Source organism: Myxine glutinosa, chromosome 12, assembly GCF_964187855.1.
Source record: "Myxine glutinosa chromosome 12, kmMyxGlut1.1, whole genome shotgun sequence".
Lineage (NCBI taxonomy): Eukaryota > Metazoa > Chordata > Myxini > Myxiniformes > Myxinidae > Myxine > Myxine glutinosa.
The window spans coordinates 61,615,816-61,643,143 of record NC_136272.1 but is presented as its reverse complement, the minus strand read 5'-3'; the positions used below and the strand labels follow the sequence as shown (position 1 = coordinate 61,643,143).

Below are 27,328 nucleotides of genomic sequence, written 5' to 3'. Positions count from 1 at the left end.
GTTAGCGAGGGAGAAGGCCAGGTATGAGATAAAACAGATGGGGAAGGACAGAGACCGCATGTCAGGCGGGAAAGGCACACGGGTATGCGACGGCGTAGCGCGGCTTGAGGAATGCGGGAAAAGCGAGTTAGAACAAAGCGAAGTTACGTGGACTTAGCTGACCGTATCGAGGTTGAAGGGCCGAAACGGGATGATGCTGAGGACCTCGACTGAGGACCCGGTCAGTACGGCACACTGTGACCAGGTAGAAATCGCGACACGGGGGATAGAGAAGCCGACGACCACCGAATTAGAAGATTTTATTTTATTAGCGCCAGCGGTCGTCGAGCTGAATAAAGAAAATAAAATCGAAGAAATAGTGAAAATTGGGTTTGAAGAGACGGCGGACTTAGAAGAGCAACAGCGGGAGGAAAGGATGGAATGTGTGCAAAGTCCGTGTTCACATCGTGATGTCGTGCTGCATAACCAAATGGGAAGTTTGCAGGTGGTGGAGGAGCGAAGAAGAGGAAGCACCAAGGTTAGTAGGGTGGTGTATGGCGCGAAGAGGTTTGGCGCGAGTGTTTGGCGCGAAAGGATTTTTCACGCGCTTGGGATCCAGACGTCACCCGGGCACTCATAGAAGGTCCGTGGTGCGCGGTGTGAAAGCGAATGGCGTGCGGGAGCGAATGGCGCCAGAGCGCGAGTGTGTTACCGAGAGTGAAAGCGAATGCATGACAGAGTGTGTATGTGAAACTGAGTGTGAGAAGTGCGACACAGAGAGTGAGTTGGTTGTGGAGCGTGTGCGGGAATGCACACCGGAGCGCGTGATTGGGTGTGCGACGAGAGATTGCACACCTGTGGGTAGGTGTGCGCTGAGTGGGTGTGCAGCAAAAGAGTGCACACCCAGGGGTGTTACAGAGGATGTAACCAGAGAGTGTGCGAGTAGAATGAGTGCGCAAGAATGTGCACGAGAGTGTGTAGTAACGGAGTGTATGGGATTTGTGAGTATGGGAAGAGTCACGTGTGGATGTGAGAAGGCGACTCGAGCATCGACTCTGACCGGGGCAGCGCTTAGGCCGACGTATAGCCGACGCGAGCTCTCGGGTCGTGGTGTTCTTTGTGTGCTGCGGGGGCCGGCAGGGATCATTGCCGCGTTGCTCCTGCAAGGAGCGCCGTGCACGATTCGGGCCGGGCTCCGCCCTGTATGGTCGGTGCCGCGCCGTAGTGGCAAGCGGCACGATTCCGGGGGAGAAAGGCCAGGTCAGACCTTTGCCCCCTGGCGGGCACGGTGTTCCGACCGGGCGAGGTTGGGTCATCGGGCCGGAGACCGAAAGGCTCTGCGCCGAGATGGACCTTGGAACCTCGGCCCGAGTATGCCTCCTCCCCAGAATCGTAAATGCCGGACGGACCCAACCTACAGGAGACAGGCCACCAGTATGCATTGCTCGGCTTGGCGAAGCTGAGCTGTGAAAATGTATTCCCGCACCGAGAGGCTCAGAGTATAGTGGACGATTAATAATAGCAGTAGTGATGGATGGTAGTTTTACCATTCACTACACGTTGGGGCGAAGGAGCTATAGGTTTATGGGGTTTGGCGGTGAGAAATAGCCAGGGAGGGTTTGGATAATGTTAGGATCTAGAGATGACCATAGGTGACACAAGATTTAAGTCGTGACTTTGTACAGGTAGTGGGGACGTAGAGTAGAGTAGTTGGATGATAACGACGGGGGATGTGCTTAGTATAAGGGATGATGGGGAGCACTAATTTAGCAGGGCAACAGGTAGATTAGATGATGCCGTGTGTAAGGAACCGAGTTGTTAGGGTTAGAAGGGAGTAGTTAGTTTAAATGATGCTGTGTGTCTGGAGTGTAGTTTATTAAATAAGGAATTGAATGAGTGTTTTGCTGGTGAGCATGTTGAAATGAGGAATTGAGCGTGGCAAGATTTGAGAGCGTGAGGCAATGGTTTGGAGAAGTGCTGTATTGTGGATGAATGTAATGAAGTTGGTTGAATGAATTGCTTGCTTAGTGTGCAAGTAGAGATTTGGTGAGTGGTAATAAATGGTGTGGAGTGCTTGTTGGGTGGAGTGAGTATTGTGGAATGAGTGGAGTGGAGTGCATGGTGCGAAGGAGTGAATGGGGGAAGGATGGACCCCTTCAGGAGTTCCCGGGGAGGGTAGTTTAAAAGTAGGTAGAAGGAGTAGGTAAATTGTGGTTGGATATTGACATCTGTGGTGCGGATAGTCGCAGAGTACTGCTTGGGTGGGTGCATAAGTGTGTGGAATGGCTGGGCTTGTGGCCTGTTAGTTCGTATGGTTGGTTGAGCACTCCGCCACTGGTTGTCTGTCGGCCAGGTGAGGCCGCAGGTAGGCTCTGGGAGCCAGGTTAGAGTTCAGTGGGGCCCGAGGATCCAAGGGAAGGACCCGGGTTGCCGATGCCAAGGAGGGCAGTAGTGGGGTGCGAGAGCCAGGAGGGCCTTCCCCAAGGTAGGTTAGGGTGAAGGAGCTAGGCAAGCTCGGGTGGCGACGTTCAGTGGCGGAGGTGCGCAGGTAAGTAGGACCTGCGAGGAGAGCCACACCACCCAGCCCCGAAATTGTGCAAGGGCACATGTAGAAAAATCGGGGGAGTGAGACCCCAAATTGGTGAGCACCACAGGGATGGTCAATGGGAATTGGTTTCTTGAACCGCATAGAGTAAAAGTGGCCAATGGATTTGCAGGGCGAGACCCCCGGGTAGTTTAAAGAGTTAATGTCATTTAGAGTATAGTTAGGAGAAAATCTCTTCGCACCATCCGCATCCACTCACCGAGGTGATAGAATTCCACACCAGATTTTGTGCAAATGTTTGTAATGTAAGACGCATCTTGACGTGGGTGAGAGATTGTGGATATTCCATCCCTTCCTCCTAAGGAGGGATTGATGACGAATTTGGATTAGGGGAGATATGGGGGACGTGACAGTAGAGACGAATTTGTAAAGTTGTAAATTGTGTAAATACGGGGTAGGGGCAAGGGTAGAGTAGGTGACATGGGGTGGGGGGGGGGGGGGGGGGTGACGAACGCGAGGGACGAGCTTTCTCAGCTCGCTCTCCCACACCCTTCATGTCACATTGCCTTGTTTTGATGTGTACCCTTGCGCCCTTACCCCCCACTAACCTCTGCTTTGTTGTCCTTCCCCACTCATGGCCCTTGGTCTTTTGTCCGAGGGGAGTGTGCAGGTGCCCTGGATTGTGCTGCCCGCACCCTTGCTGCCTCCTGCCTGCACTGATGCACCATATGGAGCACACGTTCTGTGGCCTGGCACTTATGAACCACACGTTCTGTGGCCTGGCACTTATGGACCACACGTTCTGTGGCCTGGCACCTCTGCTGGGACCGACCATTGTTGCCAGCGGTATCTGGCTTGCGGACCACTGTTTTTAAGTGGCATCAATGCTCACCAGTCGGACCACCTACGTTGGCCCTGCTGGCCATAAATAAAAAAGCGGACGCGGTTTGTGCCCTTTTTATTAAATCAACATCAAGCAAGAAGATCAAGCCAAGGTACATCGGCCCAGCAGAGGAGCACAAGAAGACGACATCCTTTATTATTTTTTAAATGTCTGTTTTGTGCATTTTTGATGCTTTTCGTGCATTTTTTTAATTATGGTGCATCAGAACCGAGATCTCGCGAGATCACGGCGAGGTCACGTCTTTTTGAAGCTGTTCCATGCGCTCACGCTTTCGAAGCTAAGTAATCTTTCACAATTGTGTTTTTGTCGAGACTGTATCTATCTTTCGGTGTGTGTACCTATAGCGTATCTTTAGGAAAATTTTCGGTGCTACTTTTTCGTACATGTATACACAATCGTCGGTTAATGCGTATCGAGTATTCTGAGGCCTAGTACTCGTAGGCTTAGGCTACCGTACCGTCTCCGAACTTGTGGTTTTGTTTTTCCCTCAGCAGTTCGTCGAATGCGCTGCAATTATTTTCATTCTATGTTTCGTCCCAGTCGATCACCCCATACCTCCTTGTTTAATATCTCTACTCAAAAAAAAAAAACCCCCAAAAAATATTTCCTTCTCAGGTCTTATTCGTTTATTTGTTGTTCTTACTTGTTCATTCGTTCTTCGTTGACGTTCGCGATCACGCGATCACGTGGTTAGAAATGTATAATCTCTCCCCTGAACAACTATTTTCTCTCATATATTATAACACCTTTTTCTTCTTCTCCTACAAAAGGATGCTTTCGTCTTGCTCACCAAATCTATTCATTCCAAAAAATATATATAATACCATCTCTTACAGTTCCTCTTTTCTACATTCCCAAAACTATCCAGAACTCCACCCCTCCTTCAGTGTCCTCAAACGTATTTTTGACTCGAAGGTCTCAAACTCATTTTGCAAAAAATGTTCGTTTCCCATGAATCGTACACTTTTCAAAATCTCACCCCTCCCCTCCAAATCTTCCCCATCCCCCCTTCCCTCCAAAACTTCCCCATCCCCCCTCCCCTCCAAAACTTCCCCATCACCCCTCCCCTCCAAATCCTCCCCATCACCCATCCCTTTCAAATCTCCCCCCTTGCCCCTTCCCTCCCCTCCCTCCTAAACTCCCACCACACCCCTCCCCTCCGAGACTCTCCCTCGCTCCTCCCCTCCTAGACTCCCCTCTCACCCCTCCTCCTCAAAGCATCCTCCCTGCTTCTTCCCCCTTCCAACTTTCACCTTCATCTCCCCCAACCTTCTGCCTCGCTCTTCCCCCTCATCAAATAACACCTCACTGTGCCTCACCCAATCTCCATCAAACCTTTTGTCCGCCCCAATCTTCCTTTTCTCCAAGCTATTCTGAAATCTCTGAAATCTCTGACACACCTTCAACAGCTCTCCCTACCTCTTCCTCCTCTTCCACATCTTACCCGACCCCTCCACCCCCCCCCCTGTTCTGTACCCGATGCTCCCCCTTCCTCTTCATTAACGGTATGGACCTCAAACATCCGGGGCCTTCGCTCAAACTTGACTGATCTCTCCATACAGGTTGCTTCTGACAAACCAAATGTGATCTGCTTAACAGAAACTTTCCTCCTTCATGATGTCTCTGATGCCTTGGTATCTCTCCCAGGTTACTCCCTCCTCCGGTATGATAGACCTGAGCCTCGTCCTGGAGGTGGGGTTGCTATCTTTATAAAGAACTCTCTTCCTCACTCGCCCTCCACTGCCCTCTCTCCACCTCACCCCCAGGAATACCTTTGGCTACGGCTTCCCCTTCGCTCCCACCTTTTGTTCATATGTGTGTTGTACCGTCCACCAAACAGTGATGACTCCATCTACATCTCGCTGTCTGATAATATGGACCAACTTCTATCTACCCATCCCAACTTTCTCTTCCTCATATGTGGTGATTTCAATTGTCACCATGCCAGTTGGCTGGGTGTGGGTACCTCTCTCACCAGCCATGGCTCTTCAGCAAAGAACTTCTGCGACTCACTGGGACTGACACAATCTGTCAATTTCCCAACCCGGATCTCAGTCAACGGAGCATCTTCTCTTCTGGATTTGGTTATGACTAACTTCCCTGAAAATGTCTGCTGCTCTTCTTCTGCTCCAATCGGCTCATCTGATCATGTGCTTGTCAAAGTGGACATCTCTCTGAACATTCTCAGAGAGCCTCCTCAGCGTCGCCGAGTCTGGCATTTCACTCAGGCCAACTGGCACGGTCTTCAAGCAGCCATCAATCATCTGGACTGGTCTCCCATCTCTACCGCCTCTGACATCAACTCATCCTGGGAATTCTTTCAAAGTAAATTGCTCTCTCTCATGCACAGATTTATCCCATCTCGTCTTCAGTTGTCATACCCTTCCTCCCGTTCATGGTACACGGAATCTTGTGGTGAGGCTATTGCCCTGAAACAACTTGCTTTCATCTCCTGGAAAGCAAATCCAACGGAAGGAAATCTCATTTCCTTTCACAAAGCCCGAAACAAGTGTGTGTCCACCCTCAGGAGAGCCAGGAAACAATATCTCACCGTTCTCAAGACCGAACTCTCTTATCTGTCTCCCTCTTCCAAATCCTGGTGGCATCTGGTCATATCTGTTTCTGGTGTTTGTTCCCCCTCCATCCCCTCCCTCACCTCAAACGGCTTAACGGCTGACTCCGCACGTGAAAAAGCTGAATGCCTCAACTCTGTGTTTGCCTCTAAATCTTGTGTCCCAAACCCATCCCTCTCTGTACCCACCGTACCCAGTCGTACCCAGCTGCTCCTGGACTCTGTGTCCTTTCCTCCTGACAAGGTGGAAAGGTTTCTGTCAACCCTCGACTCTGATTCTGCAACTGGTCCTGACGGCATCAGCCCACGGGTCCTAAAATCATGTTCTTCCGCTCTTTCACTCCCTCTTTCTGTTCTCTTCACCCTCTCCTTTGCTCAAGGTCATCTGCCATCTGCTTGGAAATCAGCCAACATCACCGCTTTGCACAAAAAGGTGCAAAAACAGATCCTAGCCACTACAGACCAATCAGCCTACTCCCAATTATCAGCAAAGTCATGGAATCCATCATTGCTTCAGATATGAAATCTTTCCTCTTCTCCAATGGCTTGATCTCTGATCATCAATTTGGTTTCAGACCTGGTCACTCTACTCTGGACATGCTGCTTCTGCTTTCTCAACAATGGATGGAGGTCCTCAACGCCAAACAGGAAATTAGAGCTGTCTCCCTTGACATTTCACGTGCCTTCGATACGGTCTGGCACCCTGCTCTGCTCACCAAACTCTCCTCCTTTGGTATCCATGGAAATCTCCACGCATGGCTGGAAGACTTCCTCTCTGGTTGTAGTCAACGTGTGGCTCTGAATGGGTTTCTCTCTTCTCCTCTTCCTGTTCAGGCTGGAGTTCCCCAAGGTAGTGTTCTGGGCCCTGTGCTTTTTCTGGTCTTCATCAATGATCTCTCTGACTCTCTTGAAAATCCTCTCTATCTCTTTGCTGACGACTCTACTCTCTGTCGCTCCATTCCTCATCCCTCAGATCGGCAGTCTGCAGCCTCCTCACTCTCTGCAGACCTGGACAAAATCACAGACTGGGCAAACAAATGGAACATGTCTTTCAATCCTGATAAATCTCACACTCTTACGATGTCTCTCCGAAAAGACCGACTGGACAACCCTCACATCCACTTTCTGAATAATCCTCTCCAAGAAGTTCTGTCACTCAAGCTTTTGGGTCTCACTATTTTTTTTTTTTTTTTTTTTTTTTTTTTTTTTTTGTATACAATATCGAGGCTCGTGAAAGAGCGAACATTAATCACATGAACACACAGAAAGACAAACCGACACATAAAACATATAACATAGGGAGCGGTAGACAAGATGGGGAGAGAGGGGGAAGGACACAAACACAACATTTGAGAGCAGGGACCGAGAGACATGGAGACATCGAGAGATCTGAGAGAGGGCGAGGGCTTTGGGGGGGGGGGGGGGCGTGGGAAGGGGGCAGTGGGAGAGGTATAAAACATATGGACACTGCCAGGACTTCCAGGAAAGAAGTTGGAATTTCAAACAAGGTGGATCTGGGGTGAATTAGCAGGGGTAGAAAAGATCAAGGTTTTGGATGGGGGAAGATAAGAGATGGTGGTGAACAGCTGTTTTAAAGACCTGGAGGGAGGAGTGGGATTGAAGGGAGTGAGGGAGTTTGTTCCAGAGGCGGGAGAAAAGAGGAATGAAAGAGTGAAGGTGAGCGGAGAGCCGAGATTTCGGCAGTTTAACCATCAGAGGGTTGCTGGCAGATCTTGTGCGACCTGTAGGAATATTTGGGGGACAGAGCACAGAGAGAGCTGGGGGTGCAAGGCCGGAGAGGAGTCGGTAGAAGACAGAAAGACAGAATTTGCCATGATCTTTCCTGGGAAAACCACATTTCAAATCTGGCCTCCAAAGCCAGTCGCCGACTGGGCATCCTCCGTCGTGCGAAGTCCTTCCTTGACATCCCTGAGCTCCTCACCACATACAAGGCTTTCATCCGCAGCTCTATGGGATACTGCTCTCCCCTCTGGTCTGGTGCTCCTGCCTCACACCTAGCTCGTCTTCACGCTGTTGAAACCAAAGCGTTCAGAATCATTGGAATCTCCCGCGATGAAGCTAACTCCAAGGGCCTTTCACTCACTCACCGCAGGCAGGTTGGTGGTTTTTCCGTCTTCTACCGACTCCTCTCTGGCCTTGCCCCCCCAGCTCTCTCAGGGCTCTGTCCCCCAAATGTTCCTACAGGTCGCACAAGATCTGCCTGCAACCCTCTTATGGTTAAACTGCCAAAATCAAGACTTTCTGCTCACCTTCACTCCTTCATTCCTCTTTTCTCCCGCCTCTGGAACAAACTCCCTCACTCTCTTCAATCACACTCCACTCTCCAGGTCTTTAAAACAGCTGTTCACCACCATCTCTTATCCTACACCATCCAAAACCTTGATCTTTTCTACCCCCGCTAATTTCGGTCCCCTTGTGTTTTATACCTCTCCCCCCCCCCCACCCCCCCCCTCCCACGCCTCCTCCCCCCAAGCCCTCTCCCTCCCACACATCTCCCTGCTCACAAATGTTGTGGTTGCGTGCTTCCCCTTCTCTCCCCATCTTGTCTTCCGCTCCCTCTTTTTGTATAATTTGTTTGTCTGGTTGATTTGTTTGTGAAATAAATGTTAGCTCTTTCTCGAGCCTCGATTCAGTATACAAAAAAAAAAAAAAAAAAAATTTTTTTTTTTCTTGTATGGTGTATCGGTGCAGTGCATTGCAATGGCATTTTCCTCTTTTCAAAAGTTCTTCTCTTGTTCCCACAAAAGACAGGTCCTGGGTTGTAGTGTAAATAATAGTAGTCTTGTAAATAATGGTCCCCACCGGCTAAATGTTTAGTTTGAGAATAAATCCGTAATTCAGTTAATTGTGGGCGTGAGTCAGTTAGGTAGGACGCAACGCAGCAGGGGGGACATATCTAGTGTTAAAACTGTCGCACTCAGGGTAGTAGGTTAAAAGTAGAGGGTAACCACACCTAAGTGTCACACAAATTTAAAAGATAGTCCTGATTGTTTCGGCTCGGGCCGAGCCTGGAAAAGGGGGGAGGGGGGGGGGTGCAGTGTTGTGGTTTTGAGAACCCACTCGTGTAAATATGACATCATTCTTGTAAATATGACATTAAAGGGTTAAAGGTTGCACCCCATAGTTAGGCCACAAGCAACACGTAGGCCACCATAGGACTTCAGTTATTTCATTAGTATGTGTATTAGGTAAGGCCGTGTTTCCAATAGTTGAATCTGCGTTGTGTCAATCAAATAAGAAGTAGGCCCATTCCGTTCATTTTGAAAGCCTCCCTCTCCAAGCAACGCCATTACGCGCCCTCCAGTCTGTCCATGGCCCTCCCAATTTGTTACGTGCCTTTGTTAGCAGCGTTCGCTGCCTTGAGCTGGAGCTCGCTCAAACGCCGCCATAAGCCACGAGGTTAGGCCCAAGAAAGGGGGCGGAACGACAGGAAGAAGGTGTGGCCACGTCAACTCACCATCAGGGCGAGGCCGTTAAGCGATGCCCAGCCAACCAGGGCTGAGGTAGGATCGCCGACAGGCGTGGCTTTGGGGTTCGCGGGGTATATATATATATATTTTTTTTTGGGGGGGGATCCTGAATCGAGGCTCGTGAAAGAGCTGACATTTACTTCACAAACAAATCAACCAGAAAAACAAATTGCTGAGGGCATGATCGCTTTGTGAGTTATAAAAGAGAATGCAAAGCCCTTTTGCAGGTATGCACAGAGGACTTGCCAGTGAGCACATTTACCAAGAGGACTGCGCGTAGGACTGTCGTGATTGCAAGGACCGACGTATGAGATATACGGCGCGCTTGATGAGAACTTACTTACTGATGGGAGAGAGCGCATTTGACTTACTGGGAGAATGTGCGTTGCATTGAAAGGACTCGTGCAGTGGCGCTGATGAAAGGAGGACCTTATCAAAGGAGTACATTGGAGAGGGGGCGTTTGGCACCTTTGTATAGTGCACATATTACGTACGCAGCGTACCAGCTTCCCCCTGTTATATAAATTGTCCGGTCACGTTCTACCTACGTGTGGAGCTGCCTGCCGGGTTTCGCCCGCTGGACCGGAGCCTGGACTGGAGCTGACTGGAGCCTGGACGCGCCGGTGACCGTCCACCATCTACAATCCCCGTGTGAGTGTGTATGTTTGTCCGGGGTATTAAGAATAAGACTGTCTAAGGCTGCCCTGTGTTCTGCTTCTTCCTCATCCTATCCTGTACATTCTTTCGTTTCCTCTTCTCCTTCTTGTAAATAATTAATAAACCAACTTTGTTCTTCCTATTTTCTGGTTTCCTCTTGTCTGATCGCATCCATCTTTTCTCTCATTGGGTAAACGTGGCACGATTAGGAACCGCTCAGAATCGGGTTTAGCCATTTGTTTATAGCTCGGATCGCGGATTGCTATCCGCTCGGCATTTTCCATCATATCCATGGTTCGAGCGGGAGTTATTCCCTCGTTTCCGGCCGGCGTGAGTAATTAGGTGGTAGTGAACTCTTAGGCCTAACAAACCCTACCTCACGCCGCGCCGGGAAGGACGTTGTAACTTCCAGGACTCGGGTCGGCCAGATAAAAAGACCAGGAGATTAACCCCCCCTTGATAAGGGGAGAGCCGACGTCCGAGATCCGTAACAATATATACATATACACATATATACACACACACACACACACACACACACACACACACACACACACACACACACACACACACACACACACTGGTGTGGTAAGCCGAAGAGTGAATGGATTAGTCTTGATTCGTTAGGTCACACAACGTAGGCTTTATTCAGCGAGAACAGTACAGCCTATAACAACACAGAAGCATAACTAAGTCTGTCGCTTAGTACAACAAGCATAATAAGTGTCGTGCGACTCCAGTTAACACCAGAAGGTCGCGGATGGACCGAAATGGATTTAATGGAGGCGATAACCAAACACGGATTCGGCTGTACGTCGAGCGGGAGGATTGAGGAAAATGGAAGCTGCGCAAGTGCTTAACTGCGGTCACTCCGATCCTGTCGAGGCAATTAACTCAAGCGGGCACAGGTTTGAATGGGAAAGGAAAATAATACAAGGGTTTATTGAACCGGAATGCAGGAACAGGAAAACGCGGTAATAAACTAATAAAGAAGCCTGAATTGGGACGTCCCCACACACAGGTATCAGAAACGAGACACAGGAATATCAGTCAAAGGAAAAGAACACGTTGTGTAAAATGTAATGGGGATTGGCCTTATCTGTCCCTCGTCTTGTCTTGGTATCGTCCACCATGCGGCTCCAAGCTCCGCTCGTGCTCGCGCGCACCAGGCCTTGCTCCAAATTCCAAAGCACCCACGAGGTCCCACAGCAGGAAAAGCACCTCGCGTCCAACGCAGGCTAGCGGCTCCAAGCGAGGTCAATCTTCACACACGATCGGCCTGCCACGTCCCAGTCAGCTCTCCCGAAGCAAACGTGCAAGAAGCAAGTGAACTCCACTCGGGCTATGACTCAACTCAACTCGGGCTGCGCAAGACGAAGCGCCGGATGTCCAAAAAGGCTAGCTGCACAAACAAGAGCATGAACCGCAAGAGACTCAAGAGATGCAAGAGAGAGACCCGTGCTGCGTAGGACGAAGAAGAGAAGAGCGACGAGAAGAGAGAGGCGTTCGGCGCTCCCTTAAATAACCTTGCCGGTGACGTCAGCCTTGGCGTGCTACCAACCAGCGACTTCCACCGAACCTTCCAGCTTCGCGCCTCTCGCACTCGTTGGCTGGAGGTTCGCGCCCAGCGCGCCGACCAATCACAGGACCGTAGCGTGGCGATAGCTCGTAGCATGTAGCGTGGTGATAGCACGTAGCATGTAGCGTGGTGATAGCACATGGCACTCGAAGTGGCTAGGCCTGTCGGAGGTGTAATTGGCGGCGGCCATCATCGGCGGTGCCCCAGCCTGGTTTCTCTGCCTATTCCTTCCGAAGTCACTGTCAGGGAAGGGAGTCATTTATTGTTGCACGAAGGAGATCCTAACTAAGTGTTTCAATGGGTGCAGTGCCAAAAGGGACAATGGTTTGATGACCAGGTGAGACACACAGGGGCACTACTCTTTAATCCCTAACTCTATTTATCACAGGAACATCCTGGTATGTCCACAGGTATACATCTTACCCGACAAATCGCCGAAACATGAAACTTATTACAAGGTAGATTCCTTACCGCGACAGACGAAGCACGTTACCCACATAGATCTATCTGGCTCTACATATCACTACCCTACTGACATAACAATACTAATAATATTACTACACACGTAAGCATAACAATCCTACATTAATAATTAACCGAGAACATAACAATTATTAGTCTGACCGTAATTATCATCCATCCACACGGGCCCACGTAGCATCCATCTTGAATATTGCAATGCACTACTGGTAATCGCAAGACCCGGCTATATATATAACCTATGACGCTGATGTTGTTGTTGTTGTTTAACTATGGAAGAGGGGAAAAGATCCAGGCTCTCGGGCTTACAGTATGGAGGAGGATTTGGAATGACAATCTATAACATTCTTCCCCTCTCAAAATAATAAGCGAGTAAACCCCTACAGATTCAGGCGAACAGGTGGTTTTCTGTCTCACCCTGATCTGCGCAGTGGAGGAGCATTAGGAACTTCCTTCGGAGAGCTTCCGACATCTAAGAAGCTGGTAGTATCTTCATTACCACTCATGAGCTGATCGTGTGACAGATCCCCCGGGGTTGCGTCTGTGTCCAGTCCAGGAGGTTTTTGAACAGGAGGATCTAAGCCACCAGAGTTTTGGACCTTACCACATGGTGCCAGGTCATGCAGAGCCACAGTTGTCTCTTTACCGCCAGGGTAGCGCACATGGGCATACTGAGGGTTAGCCTCAAGCAGTTCCACCTCCTCAATGACAGGGTCATACTTCGATTGTCTCACGTGACGTTTCAAGAGAACAGGTCCAGGTGAGGATAGCCATGTCGGAATTGAGCAGCCACTTGTCGTTGGTAATTGAATAAACGCTCGTGTGGAGTAGCATTTGTAGCAGTCGAGAGCAGAGAACGTATAGAATGCAAGGCGTCTGCCAGAACGTTCTCCCATTGAGGAGTTGGTAGCCCTCGTGATTTGAGAGCCAGAGTAATAGTCTTCCAAATCACACCATTGTAACGTTCACACTGGCCGTTCCCTCCAGGATTATACGGGGTAGTGCGACTGGTCGAGACGCCACAGTCGTATAGGAAGTGCTTCAATTCTGACGACATAAAGGAACTGCCCCTGTCAGAATGCTATATTTGGTACTAGCAGAAGTACCCGGCATTGCCGGGCGGGGGCGGGGAGGGAAGGGGGAAGGGGAGGGGAGGGGAACAGGGGGAGGGGAGGGGAACGGGGGGAGGGGAGGAGAGGGGGGGAGGGGAGAAGAGGGGGAGGGGGGAGAAGAGGGGGAGGGGGGAGAGGGAGGGGGAGAGGGGAGAAGAGAGGGGGGGATGGGGAGTGGGAGGGGGAGTGGGGGAGGGGGAGGGGGAGAGCAGGGGGAGGGGGAGGGGGATAAGGAGGGGGATTGGGAGGGGGAGGGGGGAGTCAAGTCGGAAGTCAAGTCGGAAGTCATTGTCGTCAATTGAATGTCGCATTTATTTTTTATTCCCTGTCAAATGGCATTGGTACCGCATTCCGAACCCGGAAGTCGGAAGTCATTGTCGTCAAATAAATGTTTCACTCTCTGTCACATGCCGTTGGTCCCATGTCAATCGGATGAAGTTGAAAAATTAACATTACGAAGTTTCTCTGGGACGTACTGAAATCCGAATATGAAGTTGAAAAATTAACGTTCCGAAATACGCTGATGACGTCATAATTTTAAAACTCGAAGTTTTTTTTAATTTTAAGGTGTGCTGTAGTTGCTCTGAGACGTGCTGATTCCGAATATGCCGTTGGTTTTGCTCTGCGATGAGTAGTTCTCGAATTATAAGAGGACAAACAAACAAACAAACATACTTTACTGCTTTATATAGATAGATGCCTGCTTATGTACAAAGAGTTGACTAAGACATTTAATCACGGTGCAAGTTGTCATGTCGGGACAAGGAAAAGTGAATGGGAAGCGAGAAAACTCATCTATCACAGTAAGCAAGTAGCAGTTAGCGGTTGATGATGGTAAGGGCCCCTTGAAATCCATAATGAGCCTTTCGAATGGTTGCGTAGCTTTTATCAAATGTGACTGTTGCGGTTGGTAGAATCTTGGTTTGCACTCGGCACACACTGGACAGGAGGCCGTTATCTTCTTCACTTCCTCGACAGAGAAGGGAAGATTCCAGGTTCTTATGAAATGTACTGTTATGTCGGTAGGGTAGAGCAATATCTAGAGTCAGGTAGATCTGAATAGGTAACATGCTTCGTCTGCCGTGATAGGGAATCTACCTGTAACAAGCGTTACGCCTCGGTCCCCCATCGGTGAAGTGATGTGAGTTGACAAAGTGGAAGACGCAAGGCAGCCATCTTGGATTTTGACGTGGCGACCCAATTTTCAATAGTGTTCTCCCTTATGCATAGATACACCCACACACCAGATTAGAAGTTGGTACTTCATCTATTTTTCAAGATATTCCGCTCACAATGTTCAGACATACATGGTGGTGGCCATCTTGGATTTTGACGTGGCGACCTAATTTTCAATAGGGTTCTTCCATATGCCTAGTTGCACCCACACACCAAATTAGAATTCGGTCCTTCACTTACGCAAGAACGCACGGACGGACGGATGCACACACGGACGGAGGGGAAAACCATAGTCCCCCTTTCGCTCCGCGGTGCGACGGGGGCCAATAATAGCCGGCGACGCCGGTGTTGTGAATGAATGCGTATGTATTATGTTGAAAAACCAGATGTTGCTGGATCCTTTGAGAATTCCAAGCTTTGACGCACCAAATCACTCAATGGAGGCCGCCATCTTCCGGATGCGGAAGTATGCATAAAAAAGTGAGAAAAAGTTCAAGAGGAGTTTGTTTCACCCGTCTTTTTTTGATTCACAATCTCATGCACCTCTAATTTGTAATTAAAATACTTTAAGACCAACCTCGTTCCCAGGGTCCGCACGGGCCCTGGTTATCTTCAGAAAATCTTCACCAAACACCGGAACCAATGAGATTCGAGCATTTGAAAAAATATTTCAAAAAAGCTTATTACCGTCAAAACGGCGTCAAATATTCTAAAATTGACGAAGAATTATTTTTTAGAAATCTCGCGGCTGTAGGGGATAGTTTTTCATGGCCGGAAATATCCGAAGTTGAGACGGAATTCACCAAATTAATGAAGAAGGAAATTTTATAAATTTTAATGTCATCCAGAATGCAAATGGTGTCATTTTGAACTAGGTACGGTACCTACTACACCTACCTACTACCAACTACCTAACCTACTGATGCCATAGTGATGGGTAAAATCGTGGCAAGAGGCTTTGGCTTCGACGGCTCATTGCGGCTTTGCAGTCGGGTACTAGTAATACTTCATACGTAAGCATAACAATCTTACATTAATAATTAACCGAGAACATAACGATTATTAGTCCTACCGTAATTATCATCCATCCACAGGGGCCCACGGAACATCCATCTTGAATATCGCAATGCACTACGGGTAATCGCAAGACCCGGATATACATAGATATATTACTAGATGCCGCATGGCCTATCAGCGCTTGTTGTCGTGATACGTCGGAAGCGCCGCCATCTTGCGGAGGTACAACCAGCATGTGTGATCATTGGATCCAAGGGTAAAAAATTGATTCCTAGACCGTAGCTCGGTTAATAATGAACGGATCTGTACAATTAATACCTCATTTTAATGCTGAGGAAAATTTCTATTTAATAAGAGCAAAGTTTTTCATAGGAGGAAAGTTGGGGGTACTGTAAAAAGCAGACCGGCCAGAATAAGCGGACCATCCAGAATCGCAGACCACCCTCACAGCAGGAGCAGACTAGACACTGAATAAACATTCTCTGTGACTCACACACAGGAAACTCACAGGAAATTAATTAAGATTAGATGTACATATAACATGATGTTAAATATGGACTAACCAAATAATACTTTTTAAAAAGGCTATCAATTAAGCTCAATCAATTAATCCCTACCTCAAACAATTGTTGTCTTTAAATGCATGTACATGTATAACATTTATATCTGTTTATAAGATATTGTACTGTAACCTCTTCAGCTTTTGTTTGAAATAAAAAAATCTATCTATCTATCTATCAATTAAAGAACTATTATATTAATGTATTTGTTATAAATGGAAAAGTCCATAACTCATTATTATAATGTATGACATAAAAAGTTATTTAGCATGTTTAGAGGTCAGGTTTGGTTCAAAGTGGATGGCCACAAATATGCACTAGTTTTAAGATATTTCTTCACCAGCCTAACCTGAAAAAATATTTTTCATACTTTTCAATTACTTTACATTTATAAAATGTGGAAATGAAAGATTTGCAGGAGTTATCTTGGTAATAATGGCCATATAATACCAAGGGCAATTCACAAATCTGGCATCATGTATTCACACCGAGTTTAATTGAGAATTAATGGATTAATAGTTGAAGATATATTTTTTAATAGCCACATGGATTTTATAAGGGTAAAACAGGAGTGAGGATTGTTGATGGTCATTTAATATATCTTGGTATAGTTTTACCATTAACTGGTAGGTATAAGAAATCTGCGTTTGGGTTTTAGGATTTCATGGGCAGTTTATGACTTACATTTGGTCATTTTATGCGTGCCCCAAATTTATACAAGTTTTAATGAAGTATTTAACTAACCCGATAATTATAAGATTTCACCAAGGATAAAATGGTGAACATGACAGATCTATATACTATTGAGATATATTATCACTGCTAATTATGCCAAAATCAGGCTTGAGGTCCTATTTTATCCTATGCCACAGATGGAATTCAAAATTGTAACTTTAATAAGTGCTGTATAATTATATATATATATAATAATAATAATAATAATTCATTTATTTTGTATAGCGCTTTTCCAGAAGCCCAAAGGCGCTTTGACAGAGTGGAAAACATAATGCATAACAATACATGAAAACAACAATTGCAAAAAGACAAGAATCAATAGGGAAATATTTAAAGCAAAAGGAGGGAGGAGGGAGAAGGAGAAGAGATAGTCAGGGGTTAAATGCTGTGGGTTGAATGTTGAATGCAGTGTTGAACAGGTGGGTCTTTAGTGATGTTTTGAATGTGGTGAGTGAGGAGGAGTCTCTGATGGTGTGAGGTAGTGAGTTCCAGAGGGTGGGAGCAGCGATGGAGAAGGCCCTGTCCCCCCAGGATCTGAATTTGGTCCGGATGGAGGGGGTCAGGAGGTTGGTACCAGCAGAGCGGAGGTTGCAGGTGGGAGTGTGTCTGGAGAGGAGGTCAGCCAGGTAGGATGGGGCCAGGTTATGGAGGGCTTTGTATGTCAAGAGGAGGATTTTGTACTGGATTCTCTGGGGGATGGGGAGCCAGTGAAGCTTGTAATGGACAGGGGTGATGTGGTCACGGGTCCGGGAATGGGTGAGTAGACGGGCAGTGGAGTTCTGAATGTATTGGAGTTTATTGGTGATTTTTGAGGGTGAACCATAGAGGAGGCTATTGCAGTAGTCCAGACGGGAGGTGATGAAGGCGTAGATGAGGGTTTCTGTAGCCGTGGAGGAGAGGGATGAGCGGAGACGGGCGATGTTTTTCAGGTGAAAGAAGGCTGTCTTTGTGATCTGTTTAGTGTATTTGTCGAAGGAAAGGGTTTGGTCAAAGATGACGCCAAGATTCCGGATGTGAGGGGAGGTGGATACTGGGATACCGTCGATGTTGAGGGCAAAGTTATGGGTGGATTTTGTGAGCGTTTTTGGGCCAATGATGATTATTTCAGATTTATCACAGTTAAGCTTGAGGAAGTTGATTTGAAGCCAGGATTTTATTTCAGTGATGCAGTTTGTCAGGATAGAGTGGGTGACGGTGGAGACGGACTTGGTGGAGATGAAAAGCTGGATGTCATCGGCGAAGCAGTGGAATTGGAGACCATGACGGCGGATTAAGTGACCGAGGGGGGACAGGTAGAGGATGAAGAGGAGGGGGCCAAGAACTGAACCTTGGGGGACACCTTGGGGGAGGGGAGCAGTGGGGGATTTGCAGTTATTGATGGAGATGAACTGGCGTCTGTCAGAGAGGTATGATTTAATCCAAGAGAGGGCAGTGCCGGTAATGTTAAAGGTGGATTCAAGTCGGGTGAGGAGGATGGTGTGATCGATGGTGTCAAAGGCAGCGCTGAGGTCGAGGAGGACGAGAATGTTGAGGTTGCCAGCGTCAGAGGAGAGGAGAAGGTCGTTGGTGATCTTGAGGAGAGCAGTTTCAGTACTGTGGTTGGAGCGGAATCCGGATTGGAATGTTTCATACAGGTTATATATATATATATATATATATATATATATATATATATATATATATATATATATTGTTACGGACCGCGGATAGGATGTTGTTTTGCCGAGCGGATGGCGCCGCGGCCCTAACAGTTACCCCGACTAACCCGATTCCTGGACGTTGGCCAAAATCGCGCCACAGATATTCAATAGGGAAAAGACAAAGGCGACACGGATGTGAAGAAGAAGAAGAAGACAAAAAGGTTTGAAATGCTACTAAATTTATTCCTACTATTTACACAATCAAAGAAACCAAGGAGAAGGAAGGATAATAAAACTGAGGAAATGGGAAAATGCGATTTTTCAAAATGGAAATGAAAAAAAAAAAATCCACCAAACAGCGATGACTCCATCTACATCTCACTGTCTGATAATATGGACCAACTTCTATCTACCCATCCCAACTCTCTCTTCCTCATATGTGGTGATTTCAATTGTCACCATGCCAGTTGGCTGGGTGTGGGTACCTCTCTCACCAGCCATGGCTCTTCAGCAAAGGACTTCTGCGACTCACTGGGACTGACACAATCTGTCAATTTCCCGACCCGGATCTCAGTCAGCGGAGCATCTTCTCTTCTGGATTTGGTTATGACAAACTTCCCTGAAAATGTCTGCTGCTCTTCTTCTGCTCCAATCGGCTCATCTGATCATGTGCTTGTCAAAGTGGACATCTCTCTGACCATTCTCAGAGAGCCTCCTCAGCGTCGACGAGTCTGGCATTTCACTCAGGCCAACTGGCACGGTCTTCAAGCAGCCATCAATCATCTGGACTGGTCTCCCATCTCTACCGCCTCTGACATCAACTCATCCTGGGAATTCTTTCAAAGTAAATTGCTCTCTCTCATGCACATATTTATGCCATCTCGTCTTCAGTCATCATACCCTTCCTCCCGTCCATGGTTACACGGAATCTTGTGGTGAGGCTGTTGCCCTGAAACAACTTGCTTTCGTCTCCTGGAAAGCAAATCCAACGGAAGGAAATCTCATTTCCTTTCACAAAGCCCGAAACAAGTGTGTGTCCACCCTCAGGAGAGCCAGGAAACAATATCTCAACATTCTCAAGACCAAACTCTCTTATCTGTCTCCCTCTTCCAAATCCTGGTGGCGTCTGGTCAAATCTGTTTCTGGTGTTTGTTCCCCCTCCATCCCCTCCCTCACCTCAAACGGCTTAACGGCTGACTCCGCACGTGAAAAAGCTGAATGCCTCAACTCTGTGTTTGCCTCTAAATCTTGTGTCCCAAACCCATCCCTCTCTGTACCCACCGTACCCAGTCGTACCCAGCTGCTCCTGGACTCTGTGTCCTTTCCTCCTGACAAGGTGGAAAAGTTTCTGTCAACCCTCGACTCTGATTCTGCAACTGGTCCTGACGGCATCAGCCCACGGGTCCTAAAATCATGTTCTTCTGCTCTTTCACTCCCTCTTTCTGTTCTCTTCACCCTCTCTTTTGCTCAAGGTCATCTGCCATCTGCTTGGAAATCAGCCAACATCACCGGTTTGCACAAAAAAGGTGCAAAAACAGATCCCAGCAACTACAGACCAATCAGCCTTCTCCCAATTATCAGCAAAGTCATGGAATCCATCATTGCTTCAGATATTAAATCTTTCCTCTTCTCCAATGGCTTGATCTCTGATCATCAATTTGGTTTCAGACCTGGTCACTCTACTCTGGACATGCTGCTTCTGCTTTCTCAACAATGGATGGAGGTCCTCAACGCCAAACAGGAAATTAGAGCTGTCTCCCTTGACATTTCACATGCCTTCGATACGGTCTGGCACCCTGCTCTGCTCACCAAACTCTCCTCCTTTGGTATCCATGGAAATCTCCACGCATGGCTGGCGGACTTCCTCTCTGGTCGTAGTCAACGTGTGGCCCTGAATGGGTTTCTCTCATCTCCTCTTCCTGTTCAGGCTGGAGTTCCCCAAGGTAGTGTTCTGGGCCCTGTGCTTTTTCTGGTCTTCATCAATGATCTCTCTGACTCTCTTGAAAATCCTCTCTATCTCTTTGCTGACGACTCTACTCTCTGTCGCTCCATTCCTCATCCCTCAGATCGGCAGTCTGCAGCCTCCTCACTCTCTGCAGACCTGGACAAAATCACAGACTGGTCAAACAAGTGGAACATGTCTTTCAATCCTGACAAATCTCACACTCTTACAATGTCTCTCCGAAAGGACCGACTGGACAACCCTCCCATCTACTTTCTCAACAATCCTCTCCAAGAAGTTCTGTCGCTCAAGCTTTTGGGTCTCACTATCTGCCATGATCTTTCTTGGGAAAACCACATTTCCAAGCTGGCCTCCAAAGCCAGTCGCCGACTGGGCATCCTCCGTCGTGCGAAGTCCTTCCTTGGCACACCTGAGCTCCTCACCACATACAAGGCTTTCATCCGCAGCTCAATGGAATACTGTTCCCCCCTCTGGGCTGGTGCTCCTGCCTCACACCTTGCTCGGCTTCACGCTGTTGAGGCCAAAGCTTTCAGAATCATTGGAATCTCCTGCGATGTAGTCAACACCGAGGGCCTTTCACTCACTCACCGCAGGCAGGTTGGTGGTCTTTCGGTCTTCTACCGACTCCTCTCCGGCCTTGCTCCCCCAGCTCTCTCTGTGCTCTGTCCCCCCAATATTCCTTCAGGTCGCACAAGATCTGCCTGCAACCCTCTTATGGTTAAACTGCCAAAGTCTAGGCTCTCTGCTCACCTTCACTCTTTCATTCCCCTTTTCTCCCGCCTCTGGAACAAACTCCCCCACTCCCTTCAATCCCACTCCTCCCTCCAGGTCTTTAAAACAGCTGTTCACCACCATCTCTTATCTTCCCCCATCGAAAACCTTGATCTTTTCTACCCCCGGTAATTCACCCCAGAGTCCTTGCAGTGTTCATATGTTTTATTCCTCTCCCACCTCCCCCCAAGTCCTCCCGATGTCCCTGCTCTCAAATGTTGTGTTTGTGTCCTTCCCCCTCTCTCCCCATCTTGTCTGCCGCTCCCCTTGTTTTTTGTGTTTTGTGTGTCGGTTTGTCTTTTTTGTGTGATTAATGTTAGCTCTTTCACGAGCCTCGATCTTGTATACAAAAAAAAAAAAAAAAAAAAAAAAAATTTACTGAAGAAGTCAGAGACACAGTGAAAATACTGGCTTATCTAACAGGCTTAACTTATTCCCTGGACAGAACAAACAAAGACGGACTCACACGGGGAATTGCAGAGTGGATTGGCTGGAAGGAGGTGGGTGGCTGGAGGGGGAGGAAGGCACGGAGCTGGCTGGAGCTTGATCCCGCACGGGACGTCGGGCTGGACCTCGACGGCCGCCGATACCACCGATCCTGTCGTGTGCGCGGGATCACGGGTCGGAGCTGCTTGGTGGAGCCGAAGCGCTGGTGGGGGGTCTGGCATGACGGGTTCTCTCCTCTCTCTTTCTTAGTCCAACCCAGTCCAACAACTTCCTCTCTTGCTTAGTCCAACAACAACTTCCAGGCTTTTCGGTGTTCCGATCTCCTCCCTCCTCGACTCTCTCTGGGGGCCTCTGCCTCGGGTTATATAAGCCCCACCCTTGACCCTTTTGCGAACCTCCCCCAAACGTTCTCTCTCCGCCCTCTAAAGCCAACCCCTCGTTCTGGGTTGGTCGGCAAGGGCTGGTTCACTCCTCCCCTCTATGACGAGGTGGAGACACGCCCTTCTTCCCCGACCTTGCCTCGTGGCCAATGGTGGTTTTGGGGGCGATTCGAGCTAGCCCCAGCCAAAGGGCAGCAATGGCGAATGAAGAAAACCGCCCAAAATGCAGTTGGCAATTGCAGCAAAGTGGACGGCAGATGAAATGCAGCAAAGTGGCTAAACCTGGCACTTGGAAGATGCCATGTCGGAGGGATCTACTTTATTTAATGCAGTGCAATGGAGTGTCAAATTAATGGAAGACAAATCGTTAGCCTAATACACATAATAAGGATATAACCACTGAACATGGATATATGGTGTCCTTCGTGTATGCTTTATGGAATTAACTACGGGAACGCCCTTTGACCTTTATACAACACTGGAGTAAGGAGGGCGATATTTTTACAACTATTTACACAACAACAAAAAAAACAAACCATTCTCATATCCACAACACTGCACCCTCCTCCTCTTAGGCACGTCCCGGGCCTCTTACCTTAACTTTTAGTGTGGCACGTAGGTGTAGTTCCCTCTACATTTAACCTGACCCTGAGTGCGACAGTTTTAAAACATAAATAAATATGTCCCGCTGCTCCATTGCACCCTGCCTAACAGATTCACGCCCACAGCTAACCGAATTGCGGAATGGTCTTCAAACTACACATTTACGGTGGGGGCGCATTATTTACAATGACTCTACTTTTATTTACAAAACGTAACCCAGGACCTGTGATTGTTCTTTTGGGGGGGAAGACAGTCTGCCCTGCATCGATGCACCATGAAACACCCAAAAACGCACCAATGCACCCTCAAGCACCAATCGGTGCACAGTCACTGCAGTTCAATAATAAAAATAACCAAACAAACTCTGCTGGTGGTCTCTTGCTCTTCGGCTCCCTCTGCTGGCCATTGCTATTTTCCTGATGTCATCTTCTTTGCTGGCGGCCTATTTGCACGATTAAAATGCACCCAACGTGTCCATTTTTATTTATTTATGGCCCACAGGGCCGACTAGTGTGGTTCACCTGTGGGGCATAAGTGCCCTGTGACCAAGGTCCGCCAGCAAGATCTCGGGCCTTCCTGGCCGGTTCCAGCAGAGGGGCCATGCCCCAACCCATGGGGTCCATCAGTGGTGCTCAGCCACAGACATGTGGTCCATAAGGTGGTGCATCGATGCAGACAGCTGTGGTTGCGAGAGGTTCGGGTGCCCAATTGGGGGACTCACGCACGCTCCCCTCGGTACCCAGTGGCGCACAGGTCCTCATGTGGGAGACAAAGGGGGGAAAGACAGATGAGCGAGGGGTAAGGTCTCAAGGGTACACATCAAACAAGGCAATGCAAGGCGAGGTGCGTATGGAGACGGAGCAGAGAAAAGCTCGTCCCTACCGTACGTCACCCCCCCCCCCCTGTCACCTACTCTACCCTTGCCCTTACCCCATATTTACAAAATCTACACCTTTACAAATTCGTCGCTAATGTCACGTCTTCCCCATATTTCCCCTATACCAAATTCATCTCCACAATCCCTCCATCCAAAATTTGCCATCACCCAATTCATCATCAATCCTCATAAGGAGGGAGAGATGGAACATCAGCACAATGTCACACCCACGTCATGATGCATCTCACATTCCAAACATTTGCATCATAAAAATAACAAAACAACCTGGCATGGTGTGGAGGTACGTCATCTCAGGTGAGTGGATGTAGATGGTGCAAGGAGATCTCAAACCTAACTACTTCCTAAATGACTTTAATACACTTTACACTACCCGGGGTCTTTCCCTGCCAAACCATTGGCCAACTTACACTCTATGCGGTTTTAAGAACCCAATTCCCATTGACCATACTGTGGTGCTTCTCAATTTGGGGTCTCACTCCCCCTATGCAACTCCCTGTGCCCTTGCACAATTTCCGGGCTGGGTCGTGCAGCTCTCCCAGCAGGTCTACCCACCTGCACACCTCCACCACTGTAGTTGCCACCCGAGCCACCACAACCTAGGGTGAGGAGCTTACCTAGCTCCTCACCCTAACCTATCTAACTGGGGAAGGCCCCTCCTGGCTCTGTCACCCCTTGGTGCCCTCTGGCACTGGGCTACCCGGGTCCGTCCTCCGGATCCTCGGGCCCCATCCACAACAACTACCGGCTCCCAGAGCCCACCTGCGGCCTCACCTGGCCGACATCCTCACAGTGGTGGAGTGCCCATTTAACTACACACACACTAACAGGCTACACGCCCAGCCATTTCCACAACACTAATGCACCCATCCAAATACCATTCTTCCACCACGCACCACAGATGCCAATATCCAACCACAATTTACCTGTATCCTCTACCTAACTCTTACACTACCCTCCCCGGGTATTCGTGATGGGGTCCATCCTCCTTTCCCCCATCCACACCTTCGCACCAGCCACTCCACTCCACAGTTTCCACCATACTCACTACACCCATTCCAATACTCCATATACTCCAGACTCCATATATTCCACACAACCATTCTCCATACACCTGTTGTTGCACACCTGTGCAATCACTCCTGGTGCCACCTGCACCCTCCTTCGTTCCTGGACCATTTGGTCAGCACAATACACATCACTATCACTCACTCATACACTGCTCCATACACCTGTCCAGTTGCACACCTGTGCAATCACAATACTACTCACAATCACAATCAGTTACTCATACCCTGCTCAATACACTTTCGATTCTCACACACACGGCATCATCTCATCTAACTACTCCCCTCTGGAACTTGCGCTTCCCAGTCGCCCCTTTAAACTATTGCGCTCCCTCGTCATTATCATCCAACTAATCTACCTGCGTCCCCACTACAGGTATCATTGTCACTACCTAACCTTAACGTTACCTAAGGTCATCTTCTAGGTCCCTATCATTATATCCTAACCCTCCCGGGCTAGTTTTCACTGCCAACCCCATAACCTAGTGCTCCTTTGCCCCCTCTGTGAGAGATGGCAAAGTTGCCATCCCACCACATTGGGTATCTCTCACTATAAATTTTGCTCTCCAAATTCCAACCAATCAAAAATTTTCTATCCCAAAATTTCGAATCCAAAAACACTATCAGTATCACCATCATCACAGTCCGCTATATCCTAGCCTCGGTGCGTCATGACATCATAAACTCGGCTTCGCAAAGCCGAGCAATGAACTCGGGTGGTTTGGTCGCCTGCAGGTTGAATCCGTCCGGCTTTCGGTTCAAGGGAGGTGGTTTGGTCGGGCCGAGATTCCACGCACCATCTCGGCGCGGTACCTTGCGGTCCCGGGCCCGATGATTGAGGCTCGCCCGGTCGGAACCCCGCCCCCGCCAGGGGGCACCGTTCCGCTTCCTCCCACTCGCCCTTGAACCGGACCGGTCGCCTCGCCCGACAAGGCCCGGACTCGACCGTGCAGGGCGGGGCCAGGCCTGAATCGGCAACGACGCTTCGAAGAGAAGCGACGCAGCATCGATCCGCGCCGGGCCTGGCATCCAACAAAGCGCACCACGCACCGAGTGCTCGCATCGGCTATCCGTCGCCCTAAACGCTAACCCGTTCAACGTCGATGCTTTACTCGCATGCCCACACGCACACGCGACCCTTTTGACACTCACAAAACCCGGCGTTCCAACGCCGTCCGTACATTCCACCAACGCACTCCCTGTTACACACCACACCTCTCGTGCACACTCACCGTTCGCACACTCTCTTAACACACCTCGCGCACCGTCTTGCACACTCTCCCTCGGTACGTACTCCGTACCACTCACCATGGGCGTGCACTCTTGCATCCACCCACTACTGCGCTCCAATGTGCTCCCTCGCACTCGCGCTACCACCAACTCAGGTGTGCTTTCTCGCACACCTTCCACCACCACCACTCTCGCACACCAACTCAGTGTCACCGTGTCACACTCACCCTCGCACGTACACTCCGTATCGCTCTCACTCCCTGTGTCACACTCCGTACACCCCGACGTGCATTCTCGCTCGCACTCGGTATCACTCCCACACTTTATAACACGCTCACTCTTTGACGCACACTTTTTCCTCACAAGCGTGCCATTTTTACTCACACGGGACCCTTCACCAACGCCCGGGTGCCATATCGATCCCAATCGCGCGACAATCCTGTTGTCGCCAAACATCCTTTCACTAAATCACCCCGCACAATACACAGCACGACTCACCTGGGGGATCCTTTTCTCCACGCGTACCTGCAAACTTCCATTTGGGTTAAGCACAGCATCGTGATGTGAGCAGGGACTTTGAGCATAATCCATTTCTCCCTGCAATTCCTGGGCTACCTCCGTCGTCTTTTCAATTTTTATTATACCCTCTACTGCTTTTTCTTTATTCACCACGACGACCGCTGGCTTTAATAAAATTCCCTCTTCTACCTCAGCGGTCGCCGGCTGCCCCATACCCCGGGTCACGATTTCTATACCCGTCATTGTACCCGCGCTTTCCTCCACTTCGCCCAACCAGTGCTTCTCGACCCGCGTTACCTCCTCGTGCACCCCTGGGACCTGCTCGCTCAACCTGCGGTCTCTGTCCCTCTCCGCTTTCCTTCCCTCATATGCGACTCTGTCCCTCGCCATTTCCTCAGTTATTTCTTTGATTTGGTTTCTGGTACCCCTCACTTCGTCCCTCATTGCTCCAATTTGGTCTCCCAGCCCCCTGTTCTCTTCCATGAGGGCCCGCATTTGCAGCATGAATAGGCCCCAATCCATCGGCGGCGCTGCTATGGTCGCGGGTGCGGCGAAATTTGGTGCCGCTGTAACCATGTGCGCAAGGGCGCCATTTTGTGCACCTGACACCTCCTCAACCACCTCATTGCTCTCCTCTATTTCTTACCTCCGATCCTGGGTTACCCCTAACCCCTCTTCTAGTTCCCCCACCGGCATCCGATCGCCTTGACTATCCATGGCACGACTCAATTTGGGATTTTAAAAACTAAATCTTGGCTGCTCCAAATTTTGACCAAATTTTTTCTTGATGTTTTAAAAATTTGGTTCGGGCCTCGTATCCCACTCCTGGCACCAATTGTTACGGACCGCGGATAGGATGTTGTTTTGCCAAGCGGATGGCGCCGCGGCCCTAACAGTTACCCCGACTAACCCGATTCCTGGACGTTGGCCAAAATTGCGCCACAGATATTCAATAGGGAAAAGACAAAGGCGACACGGATGTGAAGAAGAAGAAGAAGAAGACAAA

General features: G+C 48.9%; 2 protein-coding genes across 2 annotated transcripts in view; one reads left to right on the top strand and one right to left on the bottom strand.

The window, feature by feature from the left end:
* Positions 1–13,103, bottom strand: part of LOC137437298 (uncharacterized) — a 55,843-nt gene extending 42,740 nt beyond the window's left edge. The window contains exon 1 of the mRNA XM_068131665.2: positions 12,625–13,103. Coding sequence (XP_067987766.2) covers positions 12,625–13,103 — 479 coding nt within the window. The remainder of the gene's footprint in view (positions 1–12,624) is intronic.
* An 8,634-nt stretch (positions 13,104–21,737) lies between these two features.
* Positions 21,738–27,328, top strand: part of LOC137437460 (uncharacterized) — a 42,315-nt gene continuing 36,724 nt past the window's right edge. The window contains exon 1 of the mRNA XM_078766857.1: positions 21,738–21,833. The gene's annotated coding sequence lies outside the window, so the exon portion shown is untranslated. The remainder of the gene's footprint in view (positions 21,834–27,328) is intronic.